The sequence below is a fragment of the Patella vulgata genome, chromosome 9, assembly GCF_932274485.2.
Source record: "Patella vulgata chromosome 9, xgPatVulg1.2, whole genome shotgun sequence".
Taxonomy (NCBI): domain Eukaryota; kingdom Metazoa; phylum Mollusca; class Gastropoda; family Patellidae; genus Patella; species Patella vulgata.
The window spans coordinates 23,190,708-23,208,561 of record NC_065887.2 but is presented as its reverse complement, the minus strand read 5'-3'; the positions used below and the strand labels follow the sequence as shown (position 1 = coordinate 23,208,561).

The 17,854-nt window shown below is 31.2% G+C and overlaps 1 protein-coding gene across 5 annotated transcripts in view; it reads right to left on the bottom strand.

Annotated features, from left to right (window-relative positions):
- Positions 1–5,729: 5,729 nt before the first annotated feature.
- Positions 5,730–17,854, bottom strand: part of LOC126831459 (AMP deaminase 2) — a 37,421-nt gene continuing 25,296 nt past the window's right edge. For 3 of the 5 annotated variants that reach the window (XM_050561959.2, XM_050561960.2, XM_050561962.2), the window contains 6 exons: positions 16,515–16,641; positions 15,413–15,576; positions 15,057–15,177; positions 14,610–14,783; positions 14,156–14,266; positions 5,730–13,831 (listed from right to left, as the gene is read on the bottom strand). In XM_050561959.2, coding sequence (XP_050417916.1) covers positions 13,649–13,831; positions 14,156–14,266; positions 14,610–14,783; positions 15,057–15,177; positions 15,413–15,576; positions 16,515–16,641 — 880 coding nt within the window. In that variant the 3' untranslated portion in view covers positions 5,730–13,648. Of the gene's footprint in view, positions 13,832–14,155; positions 14,267–14,609; positions 14,784–15,056; positions 15,178–15,408; positions 15,577–16,514; positions 16,642–17,854 lie in introns of those variants that run through there. The other 2 variants (XM_056103163.1, XM_056103164.1) reach the window with 1 other exon arrangement.

The following is a 17,854-nucleotide window of genomic DNA, read 5'->3' as shown; positions in this document are numbered from 1 at the left end:
CTAGCACGCCGATGATGCCACCAGAATAGTGCTTACAACGACCTTATCTTCCATTATCAAATATGTACTATAATCTCGAATCCATTTTAATTTATCCCTTTACAGTTATGCTAATATTATTTACATTTCAAAATGAAAACTTATATCACCTGGTACATAGTCAAGATCTCTATTTTTTTAATTAAATGGTGATATCTCAATTGTTAATCTTGGTTTCATACATATTAATACCGTGGTGTTTGCATATCTCTACCTTGCAAATGTATATATTTTGTATATAAAATCTAAACATGTTCACATTTGTTACATATTAAGGAAATCGTTTAATTTATCAAATAACGAACTTATCCTTGATAAGAGTATAGCTGTAAAACATACGCTTAATTCATATTACATTTTAACAAGAAAGTATCAAATTTGGAATGCATTCATAATATGTATATTTTTAATGAAAATTATCTTATTTTTAAGTCGTAAAAGGTGTATTCTGTATAAGTACTGTTTAACTAAACTTTCTATTAATCAGTGTGTTTATAGGTGTGGTTTACGTGTAAAGCAATCCTTAATGTTACTGTTAGTTGTTTGTGGTATTCACCCAAATCCAGGTCCAAATAGCCATTTAAGTAATTTGTCAATACTTCACCTAAACTCGCGTTCAATCAGACAAAAACTTGAATACATTTCAGACAGCTTAACTGACTTCCAAATTTTGTGCTTTACTGAAACTCACATTGACTCACGTGTTGATAGTACCCAATTAGAACTATCTGAGTATGATTCACCTTACAGAAAAGATAGAAACTGTCACGGTGGGGGTGTTTTGATATACGTTCGAAGCGATATGACATGTACCCGACTGACGGAACTCGAATTTGATGCTGATGTTATTTGGATAAAAATAAATTTACAAATTTTACTCTGTTGTACATATAGATCTGAAAAATCACCGACTAATTATTGGTCTTTATTAGATCAGTCAATCGAAAAAGCACTTGATATTTCAAATAAAGTTATTTTATTAGGTGATCTGAATGCCGATCTGTTAAACGAAAATAATTTGCTCCAACCTATTTTATATGCGCACGATCTAAAAAATGTAATAACCAAACCAACACGAATAACTCAAACCTCCAGTAGTCTTATTGATCCAATTATAATATCAAATACAATTGAATTACTAAAAGCTGATACCTTAGAAGTTCCCAGTCATGTGTCAGATCACTATGCTACATTTATGTTTTTTAAATCATCCAACCACCATAATAATGCTTTTCAACGCAAAATATTTATTTATAAACGCGCAAACTTTACAAATATTAATAATGAAATTAACAATACAAATTGGGATGAACTGTTAAGCGAAAATTTTTCCATAGACCAACTCATTGAAAAATTTGATACGAAAATGGATGAAATAATATGTCAGCATCTACCTTCGAAGATAATAACAATTCGTCCAAAAGACAAGCCATGGTTTAGTCATGAAATTCGAATTCAAATACGAATCCGCGACAGATTAAGAAAGAAAGCACTCAGATCAAAAAATGACTTAACTCTTAAGTTATACAAGCAAGCCAGGAATAAATTTAACAATATGAAGAAATATGCCAAGGAGCATTACTATAATACAATAAATGATAAAATCAATCAGTTAAAATCAAATTCTCAAAAGGACTACTGGACTATTATGAAAAGTTTTGTGTCTTCGGGAATCTCCCGAAATATTCCTCCACTTTACTGTAAAGAGCACAAGTCTTTAATTTACGACCAGAAATCAAAAGCTAATTTATTAAACGAATATTTTGCATCTATATCCACTATAACAGACATGAATACTTTGCCCGAATTTTCACAAAGATATGAAACTGACTGTAAACCTATTGATATATCTTTGAATACTATAAAGCAAAAATTAAAAGAAATTAATACGTCAAAATCTAGTGGACCAGGCAATCTAAATAATAAAATACTAGTTTCTATTTATTCAACTATATGTTATCCCTTATATTTAATATTCAATAGGATTTTAAGCCACGGAATATTTCCAAGCAAATGGAAGTTAGCTCACGTTATCCCACTACATAAAAAAGATGAACGATGTAATATTCAAAACTATCGACCAATATCCTTACTAAATAGTGTTTCTAAATTATTTGAACGTATAGTTTATCAACACTTATTGACCTACTTTTTAAATAACAATTTGATTAATAAATATCAATCTGGATTCCTCCCAGGAGTCTCAACCGTGCACCAACTGCTTGAAATGTACGATCATATATGCAATTCACTTGACAAGAAAGAATCTATAGCTTTCATATTTTGTGATATATCGAAAGCTTTTGACAAAGTATCTCACAGGGGCCTGTTACATAAATTATCTAATTACGGTATCACTGGTAAATTACATGATCTCATCTCATCTTATCTCGCAAATCGTGATCAGATGGTACTGATAGACAACATATCATCTGATATTGGGCATACAAATTCTGGGGTACCACAAGGGTCAGTTCTCGGACCCTTATTATTTCTTATTTACATCAACGATATTTCTGATGGTTTATTAGGAATCACTCGTTTATTCGCTGACGATACGTCTTTGTCGTCTTCTTCAAAATGTTTTGAAAAGATTGAATCTGAATTAAACTTTAATTTATCGAAATTATTACAATGGTCTAAAAAATGGTTACTGACATTTAATCCAGAAAAGACAAAACTAATGATTTTCAGTTACCAAAAAATCAATTATCCGCTTAATATTAAATATGATAACACATATATATTAGATACATCGGTCCATAAGCACCTAGGGGTGTTTCTTCAGAATAATGGGAAATGGAATTATCATGTTGACTTTATACTTAAAGTAGCTTCATTCAAACTTAATCAACTTCGCAAATTAAAATTTGTAATTTCTCAAGATTCACTTAATAAACTCTATAAATGTTTTATTTTGCCTATAATCGAATACTGTTGTGAGGTTTGGGATAACTGTAGTAATTATAATTCCGATAAATTAGAAATTTTCCAGATGAAAGCAGCTCGGGTTGTTACAGGAAATACAATTTACGCCTCCAGACAATCTTTATATTTTGAAACTGCATGGTCAAAATTGAGCGAAAGAAGAAAGCTTAGACGTTTGTATCAGTTACATAAAATTATCCATGGAATCTGTCCCGTGTATTTTACTAATACTATACATTTTGTAAACGAATCCAACGCACCTTACGATTTACGAAACTCCAACATTCGGGAATCCCGTTGTCGTGTTAGTATCAGACGAAAATCATTCTTTCCGAAAACTATTCATGAATACAATAATTTATCAAAAGATTTAAAAGACATTACAAACGTTAAAGAATTTAAAAAATCTCTAAAACCTAAAACAAAGCCACCAAAATTCAGAAGCATTGGTTCTAGGCCATTATCTATATATCACAATCGTATTCGACATGGATGTAGTAGCTTAAATTTCGATCTATTTCGTTCACATATAATTGAAAATCGATACTGTAGTTGTAACGCTATATCTGTCGAAAATTCGTATCATTATTTTTTTGATTGCCCGAAGTATAGTATTCAACGCTGTGCCCTTTTCAGTAAACTGACATGGCTTGGAAATATTCCTTTCCCTGAATTACACGAAATATTTCTAAACGGTTCATCGTTGCTATCAAAAAAATTAAATAGAATGTTAGTTTTACTTATTCAAAGGTATATCAAAGACTCAAAACGTTTTATATATAATTAAAAATAATTACTGTAATAATGTACCAATAAGTTAACGTATTCGTATGCATTACAATGAATTTTGTAAATAGATGTATATATGTTTATGTTAGTTAAATTAAAAAACAATTCGCCATATTATTTTATATAAAAGTTTGACTGATATTTTGGGAGAAGATTCATAATTTGTTATAAATTGTTCTTATCCCTTTGTAAAGAATATTTTTTGCAATAAAATATGTTTTGATTTAGATAAGCAATTTGATTGGTTGATTGGTCATAATGTGGCCCAAAATATGACCTTTGTCACCAGTCTTAAGCCAAGTTTGATCAACTTTTGTCGCTTTTAAGTTATATTTCTGGCATCCTGACTAAGTTAGCTAGCTTTTAGGCTTTGTTTCAGCAATGGACTCTAAATTTTAATTACGGTCACTAATTAGTGACCTTTGACCATTGAACCAGTCTTAAGCAAGGTTTGTTCAACTTTTGTCGCTCTTAAGTGATATTTTTGTTTTCCTGACTTGGTTAGCTAGCTTTTAGGCTTTGTTTCATTTATGGACTCTAAATTTTAATTACAGTCACTAAATAGTGACCCTTGAGCATTGAACCAATCTTAAGCAAGGTTTGTTCAACTTTTGTCGCCCTTAAGTGATATTTTTTGTTTTCCTGACTTGGTTAGCTAGGTTTTAGTCTTTGTTTCAGTTATGGACTCTAATTTTTAATTACGGTCACTAATTAATGTCATTTAATTAAGCTCTTAAGTAGCATTAGCACAACATTTTATGCTCTTAAGTCATGCATTCTGTTTCTTAGTTTTAAGTATGAAACGTTTGCAAGAAAATTGTGGATGAACATCGAATTTTAACCCCCATTACATTTGTGAGGGTTAGGGGGAGCGCTCCCAGGTATATGCACAGGTTATAAAACTTAAGACTTGCCTTTCCAAAATGATCTAGGGGTAAAATATGTGCTGTAGACCTCAAACCTTTTGGACTCAATATTTTGATTAAATTTCACTGGGCTCCCAAGTTATTATTTCTTCATCAAAATTACATGTCATCAAGTGTTTGGGGTTGTTTTGTTCCAATGTATCAAGTGTTTGGTAGTACTGTTTCTCTGACCCCTGGTTTCATCGAATGAAGCCCATATTTTGCAAGAGATGGATAGAGAACAAGCTAAAAACAAACGTGATATTTTGTACAATCAGGGGCAATAATCCAGGAAGTTATGGCCTGAAATGTGCAAATATCAAAAGGGGCAGAGATCTTTGGGATATAAAGATATGTTTTAAGTTTCATCGAAATCGGATAAAATTGTGACCTCTAGAGGGTCCACAACCTTCGTATTACACACGTACGCTCTTTGTATGCATATTTTCCAGAAGTCATGAGTTGTAAACAGGGTTAGAGCACGTGATTGTTGCCAGGGATTGTGAGTTAGTGTAAGATGTAGGGCTAGGTCTTGGGTTTGGGTTAGCGCTATCATCTGCATGGTGCCGAATGTAACCCGCATTTCGTCATAAATCAATATAGCTTTTGTGATTTATAAAAGTATAGGCTACACTTCCCATCTGAGACTGGCTCGCTAGCCTGGAGGTCGGGTGTTCGATCCTTGCATTGGCCGAGAAAGTTCATCCAGATTTTCCGGCGTGGTTTCCCCTTGTCAGTGATGCAGAAAGGAGGACGTGACAAGGACAGTTGTCTAGTCGTTCGGATGGGATGAAAAATCGAGGTCCCGTGTACACATTGGTGTGCACGTAAAAGATCCCTTGGCAGTTGGAATTCGATATAAGAGTAGGCCGGGCAAAATTTCCCTCATAGCACACTGTATGGCATATGCCCATCTTCATTAGCCCAGGTTAGGAGCAGAACAGTAGGACGTTAAACCCCATTTCATTTCATTTCATTTTCATTTCATTTAACATTTGAGATCCAGCGAATAAATTTCATATTACAAATATTCAGCAAGAAACAAAAATAAAAACACTCAGTTACATATCATATCATATAACAAACTTTTATTTCAAACTTGCAAGTCATAACTAAACCTTAAAATTATTAAAATTTAAGTAGGCAACAACCACGTTCAACATCTGGATATTTGTCAATGTTGCACAGTATAATTACAATAATCTTGAACTCTTGAGTAGTTTGACTTCCTGATTCTATGCCAGGGAAGTATTTTGAATTCTGGGACATCTTAAAGGTGCTACAAATCATTGATATTGTCCACAATAAAGTGTTTGTGATGATCTGATGTGTTGTTTCATTTAGGATTCATTTTATTTAGCTGAAATCGGTTTCTTTACTAATTTCATATTTAGCTAAGGCTGTTGAATGCTGGATATATAGAGTTAGTTAGTTGTAACTAAACACTGGCTCTATCTGTGGACACGTTTTTTTTTTTTACAATCTAATACTGCTAATAGTGAAAAATCAATACTACTCACTTTTAACACTTGAGTTACTAGTGAAATTATATGCCATTAACTGAGTCATCATTATTTCAAAATACTGTTCAGTATCAACAGAAAGCCATTAGTAAATGATACAGTACTTTTGTGTGATGAATTTAAATGTGTTAGTCTCACATTTTATCCAGTATCATATCATCACTGTTTCTCCTACAGTACAACTAATACTACAGTCTGGATTCTAGGAGGTACAATGACCATGTCAAATTTGAAATGTGTTGAATGCATTGTTAACTGGTGGATCAAGACATTGTGTGAACTATTTTTGGCTGCTATTTTGTTCAGGTGATACTCCTTGTAAATGAAACCATAAAGGCTGGAAAGATCGTAACTTTGCAACACCATCTCAATCAATGCTGTGTAATTAATGACTGCGTTGATAATTATTTATCAGTATTCACCCTGTGCAAAAGCGAGCAGTATTTAAGGACAGCTGACTACAGATCATTTTATTCTCGGAGCTAAACAAAGTTAACCCTTTATCACCTGATACATGTAAATATTGATTTCCCGAATTCACTGCTTCCAGGATCATCGCAAACTACCTAAATAACAGAACTAGTCTACAATTTTTTAATTAGCTTAACACTATTCGCATGACTCAAGCTGTTTAGGTCACTAGTGGGAGCCAGTTTCTAGCAGTCCAGATGCTAAAGGGTTAATGAAAATTATATTTTCCATTTCCTAATTGCAATCCTTTTATTTCTCAGACATGTAACTAACTCCACACAAATATTTACTAGCAATATTGTTTATCAATTAACTAAATATCAACACATGCAAACATTCAATAACAATTATGGACAACAAATATAGATTTACTTTAAATATAAAATAAAATTTCTGTAATATCACATTTTTAAAATTTAATATTTTAAAAACTTTAACAAAGAACTATATATATTTACATAAAGCAAATAAACCATCACAGTACCTATTCACAGTCTTCTGGGGGGGGGGGGGGGTTATACAGTAACATTCATTATGAACACTTGAAAAAGAAATGAAGCAAAACAAATTTGGTGCAACCCTTGTCAACAATCTCCATAAGTTATTTGTGGAATATAATTGCATTCCATAGAATTGTGTTCTGTGTATTATTATGGTATCTATTCATTGCAATTATACCCTGGAAAGGATTCTAGGCATTCCATTTGAAACAATGAAGAATAGTCGCAGAACTTTAGTAAATTCAATTGTTATATCTAGGCATAGATTTGTGCCCAAATTTGAGATTCTCAAATTCTTATGTTTTATTATTTTTGTGTGTACTTCATTCTGTGAGTTTTTATAGAAACAGGGTGTGATTTTAAATCTCTTTTCAAATATTGTCAACTTTACATAAAATTTGTCTATGTACTAAACTCTTCATATCCGCCTTAAACTCTTTATCAATCTTAATATCTGTACATCAATCTTAAACTTTTTACATAAATCTTAAGTTTACATCAAATGCTCTTAAGTTTACATCAAATGCTCTACTTAAAACATTTTACATCAATACTAAACCCTTTACATGAATCTTAACTTAAACTCTTTGCATGACTTTTACTAATTAGTTTTTATAAAAATTATTTTTAACTCTTTAGAAAAAAGTAGACATTCTACAGACTTGAACTCTATACTATCTGAAAGTTATCTAGTTCAGCAGCCTTATGAATAAGTAAAATTTTAAAAATGTTAGCAATTCACAATTTTTGTTTAATAGAATATGGTCTCTTCTTTGCATGTGTTTACCTAATTATACAAATTATCCAAAAATATCAACAAATATTTTCCTATTATCTCCCTTCTAAAATCAATGTCAGATTTTTAACTTCTTTAATTTTGCCTTATTAAGAGTACAGTTATCAAGTTAAAACTCATTGAAAGTGTCACTATTTTGAAAGTGTATGTCTATCTCATCCTACAATTCTTATCTTGGCCCTGTTTCTTGAAATTTTAACTAAAGATAAAATCCAATTTTAGTAGATACGAAACTTGAATTTTGGTTGGCTTAGCACTAAAATCAATCTAATATTATCCAATCAAATTTCAAATTGCGTGAAACAGGCCCCTGATTTTCAATAACTTTATATTTTTTGGGAAATTGATCGCTATTAGTAATTGATCATTGAGAGTAGAATTTTAATATTTGGACTCGATTTTTTTTTTAAAACTTTTTTTTCTAAAAAGGGTCAAACTTTGAAATGAGATAAAATTTTGATGCTAACTGATTAATCGGGTTATTTAGTGCTTATTCTAAAAATTTTTTTTATCAAAATCGGTTTGTAAATAAATGTTCTGTGCAATTTCTTTAGTTTTGTCTTTAAAAAATGTTTGTCAATAATAGGAGTCAGCGATCAATTCTTTATTCAAGTAAAAATTCACCGAAGTGTCACCATTTTGAAAATGTAAGTAAATTTTTAAAATCTATCGTGTCCTACCATTCATATCCAATTGTCAATATCGTTATATATTTGCAAACTATTCACTATTATTAACTGATCGCTGAGAGTTGAATTTATATTTGACCTAGATTTCTTTAAACGTGACATCATAAAATTCAATTTTCTTAAAAAGAGTAGAACTCTGAAATCAACATCTGTCTGTGTAAACAAAGGTTCTGTGCAATTTAAAAAGAAAAACAATACACATTAATCTACTAGATATTTTAATTAATGTATAAGTGTGTGATTGTGTTTTGTATAAACACTATCAAACTTGTTTCAAGGGCAAGTTTAGTTAAATTCTTTACCAAAAAAAAAAAAAAAGTTTTATAAATGTGGAATTCATTTACAAGTAAGGATATCTTTGCCACAAATGTTTTTTGTGAACATCTTAAATTTTAGTTTTACCGGTAATTAAAATAAAATGCTTTCATATAATCATGAAAGAACAACAAACATATATGTATAATATTAATTCTTAAATAGCTAGGTTTAATATACATTAACCTCATTATATTCGTTTCCGTACATTAGGGCTTATTATCAGAGTAAGTAGCTCTATCAGGCAGTTTTATACTAGAATATTCATATATATCTCTTTGAAAGAATATGGTTGTCTACTGTAAATCTGTATGTAATAATCATATATTTAGCAAAAGGAATAAGGCAGGAAATGAACATACTAACCATTTTATGTTCTCAAAAAATTTAATATTGGTATTATAAATGCCAATATTATGGCCAGATATTTATTCACATACAATCCCCTTCTAAATTATCATTCCAAGGTGACATTAATAAACTTTCGACTTTTTACCACAACATGATCGATTAAAAATAACATTTTGAAACCAGCGGCTGCCAGGCAGGATACGCCCACATTTTCGAGAGATGGATAGAAAACAAGCTAAAACGAAACTGATTTTTCCTACAATCAAGGGCCATAATTCAGGAAATTACAATTCGATATGCGCAAATATCGAAAGGAACCAAGATCTTTGAGTTATAAACTTACATTTCAAGTTTCAACAAAATTGGATAAAAATTGTGACCTCTATAGGGTCCACAACCTTGATATACCGAAATTTGAACTCAGTCGTCCTTAGAGTGTAACGGTGATATAATAATACATTTTTTTTAAATCGGATAAAAATTATGACCTCTATAGGGTCCAAAAGCTAAAAACGCGATTTTTCGTACAATCAGGGGCCATAATTCAGTAAGTTACGGTCCGATATGCGTGAATATCGAAAGGAACCAAGATCTTTGGGTTATAAACTTACATTTCAAGTTTCAACAAAATCGGATAAAAATTGTAACCTCTGATATACAATATTTTTACGCTATTTGAGAACGAAGGGCGGCCATTTTATCTGTCAGTTTTTGGCCGATTTTCACGAAATTCGAACTCAGTCGTCCTTAGGGTGTAACGGTGATATAATAATATGATTTTTTCAAATCGGATAATAATTATGACCTCTATAGGGTCCACAAGCTAAAAACGTGATTTTTCGTACAATCAGGGGCCATAATTCAGGAAGTTACGGTCCCATATGGTCGAATATCGAAAGGAACCGAGATCTTTGGGTTATAAACTTACATTTCAAGTTTCAACAAAATCGGATAAAAATTGTGACCTCTATAGGGTCCACAACCTTGATATACCATATTTTTACGCTATTTGAGAACGAACGACGGCCATTTTGTCTGTCAGTTTTGGGCCGATTTTCACGAAATTTAAACTCAGCCGTCCTTATGGTGTTATGGTGATATATTAACACGGTTTTTGAAATCGGATAAAAATTATGACCTCTATAGGGTCCACAAGCCAAAAAACGCGTTTTTGCGTACATTCAGGGGCCATAATTCATGAAGTTACAGTCCGATATGCGCGAATATCTAAAGGAATCAAGATCTTTGTATTCTAAACTTACATTTCAAGTTTCAACAAAATCGGATAAAAATTGTGACCTCTAAAGGGTCCACAACCTTGATATACCATATTTTTAGGCTATTTGGGAACGAACGGCAGCCATTTTGTCTGTCAGTTTTCGGCCGATTTTCACGAAATTCAAACTAAGCCGTCCTTATGGTGTTACGGTGATATATTAACACGGTTTTTGAAATCGGATAAAAATTATGACCTCTATAGGGTCCACAAGCCAAAAAACGCGTTTTTGCGTACATTCAGGGGCCATAATTCATGAAGTTACAGTCCGATATGCGCGAATATCGAAAGGAATCAAGATCTTTGTGTTTTAAACTTACATTTCAAGTTTCAACAAAATCGGATAAAAATTGTGACCTCTATAGGGTCCACAACCTTGATATACAATATTTTTACGCTATTTGGGAACGAACGGCAGCCATTTTGTCTGTCAGTTTTAGGCCGATTTTCACGAAATTCGAACTCAACCGTCCTTAGGGTTTAACGGTGATATAATAATACGTTTTTTTAAATCGGATAAAAATTATGACCTCTATAGGGTCCACAAGCCAAAAATCGTGTTTTTACGTACAATCAGGGGCCATAATTCAGGAAGTTACGGTCCGATATGCGCGAATATCGAAAGGAACCGAGATCTTTGGGTTATAAACTTACATTTCAAGTTTCAACAAAATCGAATAAAACTTGTGACCTCTACAGTGTTCACAAGCCAAAAACGTGATTTTTTCGTACAATCAGGGGCCATAATCCATGAAATTACGGTTCGATAGATGCCAATATCGAAAGGAACCGAGATCTTAAGGTGATAAACTTATATTTCAAGTTTCATTGAAATTGGATAAAAATTGTGACCTGTAGACTGTTCACAAACAATTGTGGACGGACGGACGGACAGGGGCGACGACAATATACGTCCACATGAAAATGTGGCCGTATAAAAATTATGTTATACTTTAAGACTTTTTTCACTGAATACTGGTAAAAAAAAAAAAGCTGTTTCAACAAAGCATATTCCTTTATTTCAAGGCGAGTTGCATGTTCTTGCACCTGAATTAAAAATTTTAACTTTTTCCCCCTCTTGAGTAGGACTCTTTATTATGTCCCTAAATACAAACAATTATCACAATAAAGAATTTATATTTACTGAGTATATAAATTGTATTATTGATGTGTTGGCTACTATTATAACTAGTGCTCAATATTCTGGAAGATGTTGGGGATTTCTAAAACTGAGATCATTAAAATGCTATTGTTCTACTGTACACTAAATCTTAACTGTCAGGTTGCAGTCCTGAAGATTAAGTTCAGCTTTTGTCAAAACTGTAAATAGTCAAACTTTATCAATGATGTTAGTCTGCATCAACTAGTAGTTACATATATTTGATAAAATCAAGATTCACATTGTGTTCAGTAAACACACAACAGATATAATAATAAAATTTTTCACAAATAAAATTAAAAAGTATGTATTGTAAATTTGATTTTAAACTAATTATTTTGGTAAAATAAAAATAACATGCAAAATTCCATTGGAATTAATTTTTATGAATTATGCCTGTGTACAAAATACATACAATTGAACACACATTAAAAATAATTTTACAAAAAACTTTCTATATATTTGGCAGATAAACATTGTTTCTAATAAGGCAATCTCAATTATTTTTCTCTTTGACTTCCTCTGCTCCAACCAGAAATTTATTGTAAAATGACTATACAACTGGATATATGATAAAGTTGAAAACACAGGGTATTATATATAATTTAACATACAAGAAATAAAAATTTCAGTAAATATACACAAATATAACACACTAATAATAAAAAGGGTTGTAACTCTTAAAATATTCTAGGAAAAACAAAATTATTCATTATCAACAATTTCATGACCACCAAAATCATACATTACATACCGACAAATCTTTAAAATAGAAAAAATTGATTCGTTCAAATGCCACATATACAAGACAAAGAGGAAATATAGTTCTATTCTAGACATATACAGAAACAAATATTGCTGAAGAAATACAAACAAAATATTTTAAATATTGAAATGATAACAAATTCTTAAAACATTTCAATCAGAAGAACGTATTTTGATCTTAGGTTTTATTTATAATGGAAGCATTGGTCTATTATTATTTTAATACATTTCAATAGAGTTTATATATGATTAGTTTTTAAGTAAATTTTTTACTTTTTTTAATGTTTTGGCTACTGTTAGGCATAACTACTCAAAGACTGGTTTTAATTTTAAAATTTGATAAGCAATCGTTCTTTTAATCTATTTGGCAGTGGATAACCAAAATAACTCTTGCCAAGATAAGCCTATTCATCTATTATGTTAAATTGTATATAAATAAATTACTGGTGTAACAAATAATCTATACACAACTGTGTATTTAGTTTGAGAATTAAATGCAGAGCAATTAAATTATATTGCTATTAGAATTAAGCTTATATAAAAGATAATTTATCAATTTTGTACACATTACCGGTATCACTAATGACCAGAGTCTGGACACCAGACTACTACCTTAACTATCAATTTTTCGAATCCAGATTTTGACAAGAGCTAAGTTTTCATAAAGATGTCTATTTAGTATAACCATGGTCGATAACATGATTACTACCCTTTACTTAACACAAGCAGGGAGGTGTGTCTCTGTAATGCATTAGTGATTGCCTACGCCTGTCAATGTACTTTGTACTAATGTTAAAAATCTCATCAATTTATTCAGCTGTAACAAATGCATATGTGCACAATATTTCTTATTACTTCTTCTTCTTTCTAACTTTGTTCAAACCATTAACCTTATCATTTTTAATGAAGGTTGTAATAAGCCAATTGCAACCCACATTTTGAAGAATAAATGACAATAATTTTAATTATAACCTATGTACAACAAATTAAGCACACTCACATACAGTACCCTTGAATATCAAGAACTAGATATGTCTGATTTCCTCCATTGCAACTGATCTATATACTAGTTGTCAAGGTGTTATTATACAGTACATAGCTAAATATAACAATAACTAAAGTAGGATAAATTCTCTAGAAACTTAGTTTTTGACATCTGAGTGATCATAATCAAAGGCCTTGGCTCCTAAACAGATACTTTGTAATTCTTCCATCAGGGTTTCATAACGATAGGCAACACGAACATCAGGAATATTAGTTCTTGTGACATCATTTCCTGCCACACCTTCTTTAGTATAGTTTGGACCCAGCCAATGCTGTTTTACCTATAACATAATCAGATTTCTTGACTAAAATATATTCTTTACTGACAAAAATAATTCTCTTTTATGAGGAGAAAAAACAATGTAAAAGATACAGTTATTTTAAAGATAGACTGCCAGCCCAACGAAATATATGACCAAAGCAGCTACTTCATCTGAGCAGTAAAAGGATCTAAAATCTTTAGAACTATCATTTGAGCACTGAAGATTCTATGTAATGTCTCTAGAAATAATTATGAGAAAACTTGTTTTAATTTAATTATTATTATCACTATTTTTGAAACTGCATAATTATTAAACAAATATATGTTAAATACAAAGATTCACCTCGTGTGGAAATCCACTCTGTAAAACACTATTGGCAGCTATTTCACACATATCACAAGAACTTAACTTCCATACCTGTACAGCTATACTATATTCTTCCATTAACGGTTCCTATAAAAACAACAATATCATATCAATAGACTAAACAATAGATACATGGTTCCTACTATAATAAAAATATCATATCAGTAAACTAAACAATAGATATTTTTGTTCCCTTTTCACTCTATTTCCTTTATACTTACATTACAGAAAGGTTAAAGTTTATATTCCATTTAACTCACTTAACAATAGTTTAAACCACAGTGGCTTAAATCAGGCTTCAAAGAGAACAGATAACCAGTAAAAAAGTATGGTAGTTAGATTTTATATAGAGCACACAATAAAGAAATAAAGAACCATATTGACTAGATTGTCCTTTATTCTCTCTCAAAAATAGGAATCTTCATCTTACCTTTGTAAAATGAAACTGCATGGGATCATCAGTAGATAAGGAAACATTTAACCCTCTAGCAAAATATTCTGGTAATGGATTCCGATGATAATTTAGGAAGAGAGAATTATTACTAAGTGGGGACATGGCGATACCAACTTTAGCTAAGTAATAGAGATACTGTAACACAGGAACCTGTAACAAAAAAAAAACAAACCCAAATATGAGCAAATTTTCCCTAAAAGGCCAATTTGATTTTGGTCTTTTAAAAAAATAAAACAAATCAATTAAAATAATTTTCCAATCTCAGTCACCGCTAGTAGACAATTTCAGAAGAAAACTTTATTTTTGGTGAATATTCATGTAAATGTATATGAACTATGCAACATTTTTATTTTATCATTATAGGTAGTTGCTTCATAAATGTATATTTCTTGGCAAATTCTTTTAAAGATTGTATGGTCTTACCTTACGTAGAACTAGACCATGTGATATACTTTCCGCTAACATAAAACCGGCCACTAGATGAGTTACATTTCCTGCTTCACCACAATGGGGTCGTAATGTGAAAGTAGGAAAACCTCTTTCCCTAGATAAAATATATACTAAACTATATGAAATGTCTAATATTAACATCTTACAATACAGAACATGGTTTTTGAGAGATATTTTTAAAATAAATTTTTCTGTTTGTTAATTTCTCCATTTGGACACATAAATAATAGTAAATAATTTTGTTGTTCATAAGGATAATAATTGGTAATAGTCCTCAAATTAATACTGATACATGTTGATGATGGAAAATTATATTTACATGTACCTACCTTCTAAAATGATTAAGTACTGTGATGTTAGCATACATATAATACAGATAATATGTATAAGGGGGATTAATATCCATGTTCCAATCTTCTGGTTGTGGAGATTTTGTATCAAACTGGATGTGTTCAGATTTAGATTCATCATCTACAGAATCAAATCCAGATACCTACAAAATCCAAATAATAAGTTTACATGGTACATTTAAGTTTAACATAAGATCTACACAAAGCAAGGCAAAGATTGACTTATCATTACAAATTACCTCGAATGAACTCTTTATGTCAAAAGAAATGATATAACCCCATCCACAGAACATGATATAAACAGTTTAAATAATCTCTTAAATCAAACACACTTATCAATGCTGATTTATCACATTCTTTTTATTTAGCAATGGTCTATATCTTAATGGTTTATGTTTTACAGTAGATTTGAATATCCACTGTTTTAAAAGTGTTAGCCCTAATAAAATTGAAAATTTCAGTCCAATTACTCCATTCTGAGCCGAGTTATAGCGGATACAAATCACAATTACAGTGTCATTGTTACTGCTGTTGTTACGATAATAAACAAAGTCTCGATTATCCATTTCTACGTTACATCATCAACTGCAAATCATATTTAAATCTATTGATAATCTAGAGTATCTGATGGCATCAAAAGATGATTATTTTCTTGGAAAGTTAATTAATAATTCATATAACAATTAATGCATAAAGAATTACCCGCTATAGGAAGATTTAGCTCTTGCATAATGCCTATTAAACAATTGTCACAGGGAACAATAGGTCTTCTAGTCCAGTGTATGAAGTAAATAACTAAATTCAATCCCCAGATGATAATTCCTAAGCAGTGGTTACAAGCATTATCAGTTAAACACCATTGCATTTAATTTCACCATTACTGATTAATCTGAACTGTAAGGTAGGCTATCCATTACAGCAGGCAACCTCTAGGAACTGTACCTATTTACGACTACTTTGATTGGCCTATCAGAAAACCTAGTAATTAATACAAAAAATACAAAAAATACATATATTTGCAATTAAGCAGATAATGCTCATTACACTTGTTTTGTGAATATGTCCTTCAACAAAAACTTACATGTTGTAAGAAGGAGTGTAGTTCTGGATGAGTGCTAGGATCGTTGGTGACTTCAAACAATGGTAGAAATATATTCTCTAATAAATCTTGAAAACAGTTCACTAATTTATTACTCTTATAAACATCACTGAAATTAACAATCACATTTTTCATAGGGTTTTCATACGTTTGTCATAAAATCAAATCAGTAGAAAAAGTATAATAACATTCGGTCAATTTTAAGCCAAAAGTGAGTAACATCAACAAAAACTATGAGCTATTCTGGCAACTGGGGTCAGATTATAATATAATGTCTTCATCTACAATATATAACCATTTCCTAAACCACTTTATCTTGTGTTTTATAAATAGTACATTTTTTTAGCAAAAACTTCTTTAAAAACTTATCACTTTCACCAATAAATATTTCTAATTTTATATTTTATATTCAAATTTACCCTAGATTAACATAATTTTCAGAAACTAAGAGTGAAGCCTTTTGGGCAAGCATTTGTTGAGCACTTTATAAAATGTGTACAAATCTTTACTGAATCATAAACAAGCCATTTTCCTGCAAGAGATTTTGCGAGAGATTGATAGAGAACAAAATAAACAGAAATGCAATTTTTCGTACATTAAAGTGCCATAATCCAGAAAGTTAGGGTTCGATTAGCGCAGATATAGAAAGGATCCAAGAGCTTTGGGATATAAACATATATTCTAAGTTTCATCAAAATCAGATCAAAATTGTGACCTCTAGAGGGTCCCTATGATAAAATCACGATTTTTCGTACAATCAGGGGCCATAACCGGAGGTCCCGGAGAAAACCCACAAGGTTGGACAGGCGACCCTACTACTTGTCACGTACAACCGGGGAATCAAAACCATGCCAGTTGACTCAATGAAAAGGGATATAAACATACATTTCAAGTATGGTCAAAATCTACATATTGTGACCTGTAGAGTGTCCAGTGACGACATTATACGTCCACATGAAAATGTGGACGTATAAACTTCATATTCTAATGATGAACACCAAATCTCCAGTCAAAAGGCAAAACCTAGTAACTCACTTTTTTCTTATTTTGAGAAAACAAAGGAAAACGTAATGAATGAATATTAAACGCCATCTCATCCATTGATTTGACTATTGAGTTACTAGGTTTTGCTGTGGTATACTAGGCAAATGAAGGAAGTTGCTAGGTTGTGTCATGGGTGTAAGTGCTTACAAAATCAAAAGATTGGAATATCTAGTACAACAACAGGAGGCACATACCCTAGTAACTGCAAATTTGGTCCTAACTCAATTTTGATAAAAAAGTAAGTTACTAGGTTTTGCCTTTTGACGGGAGAAATGAGT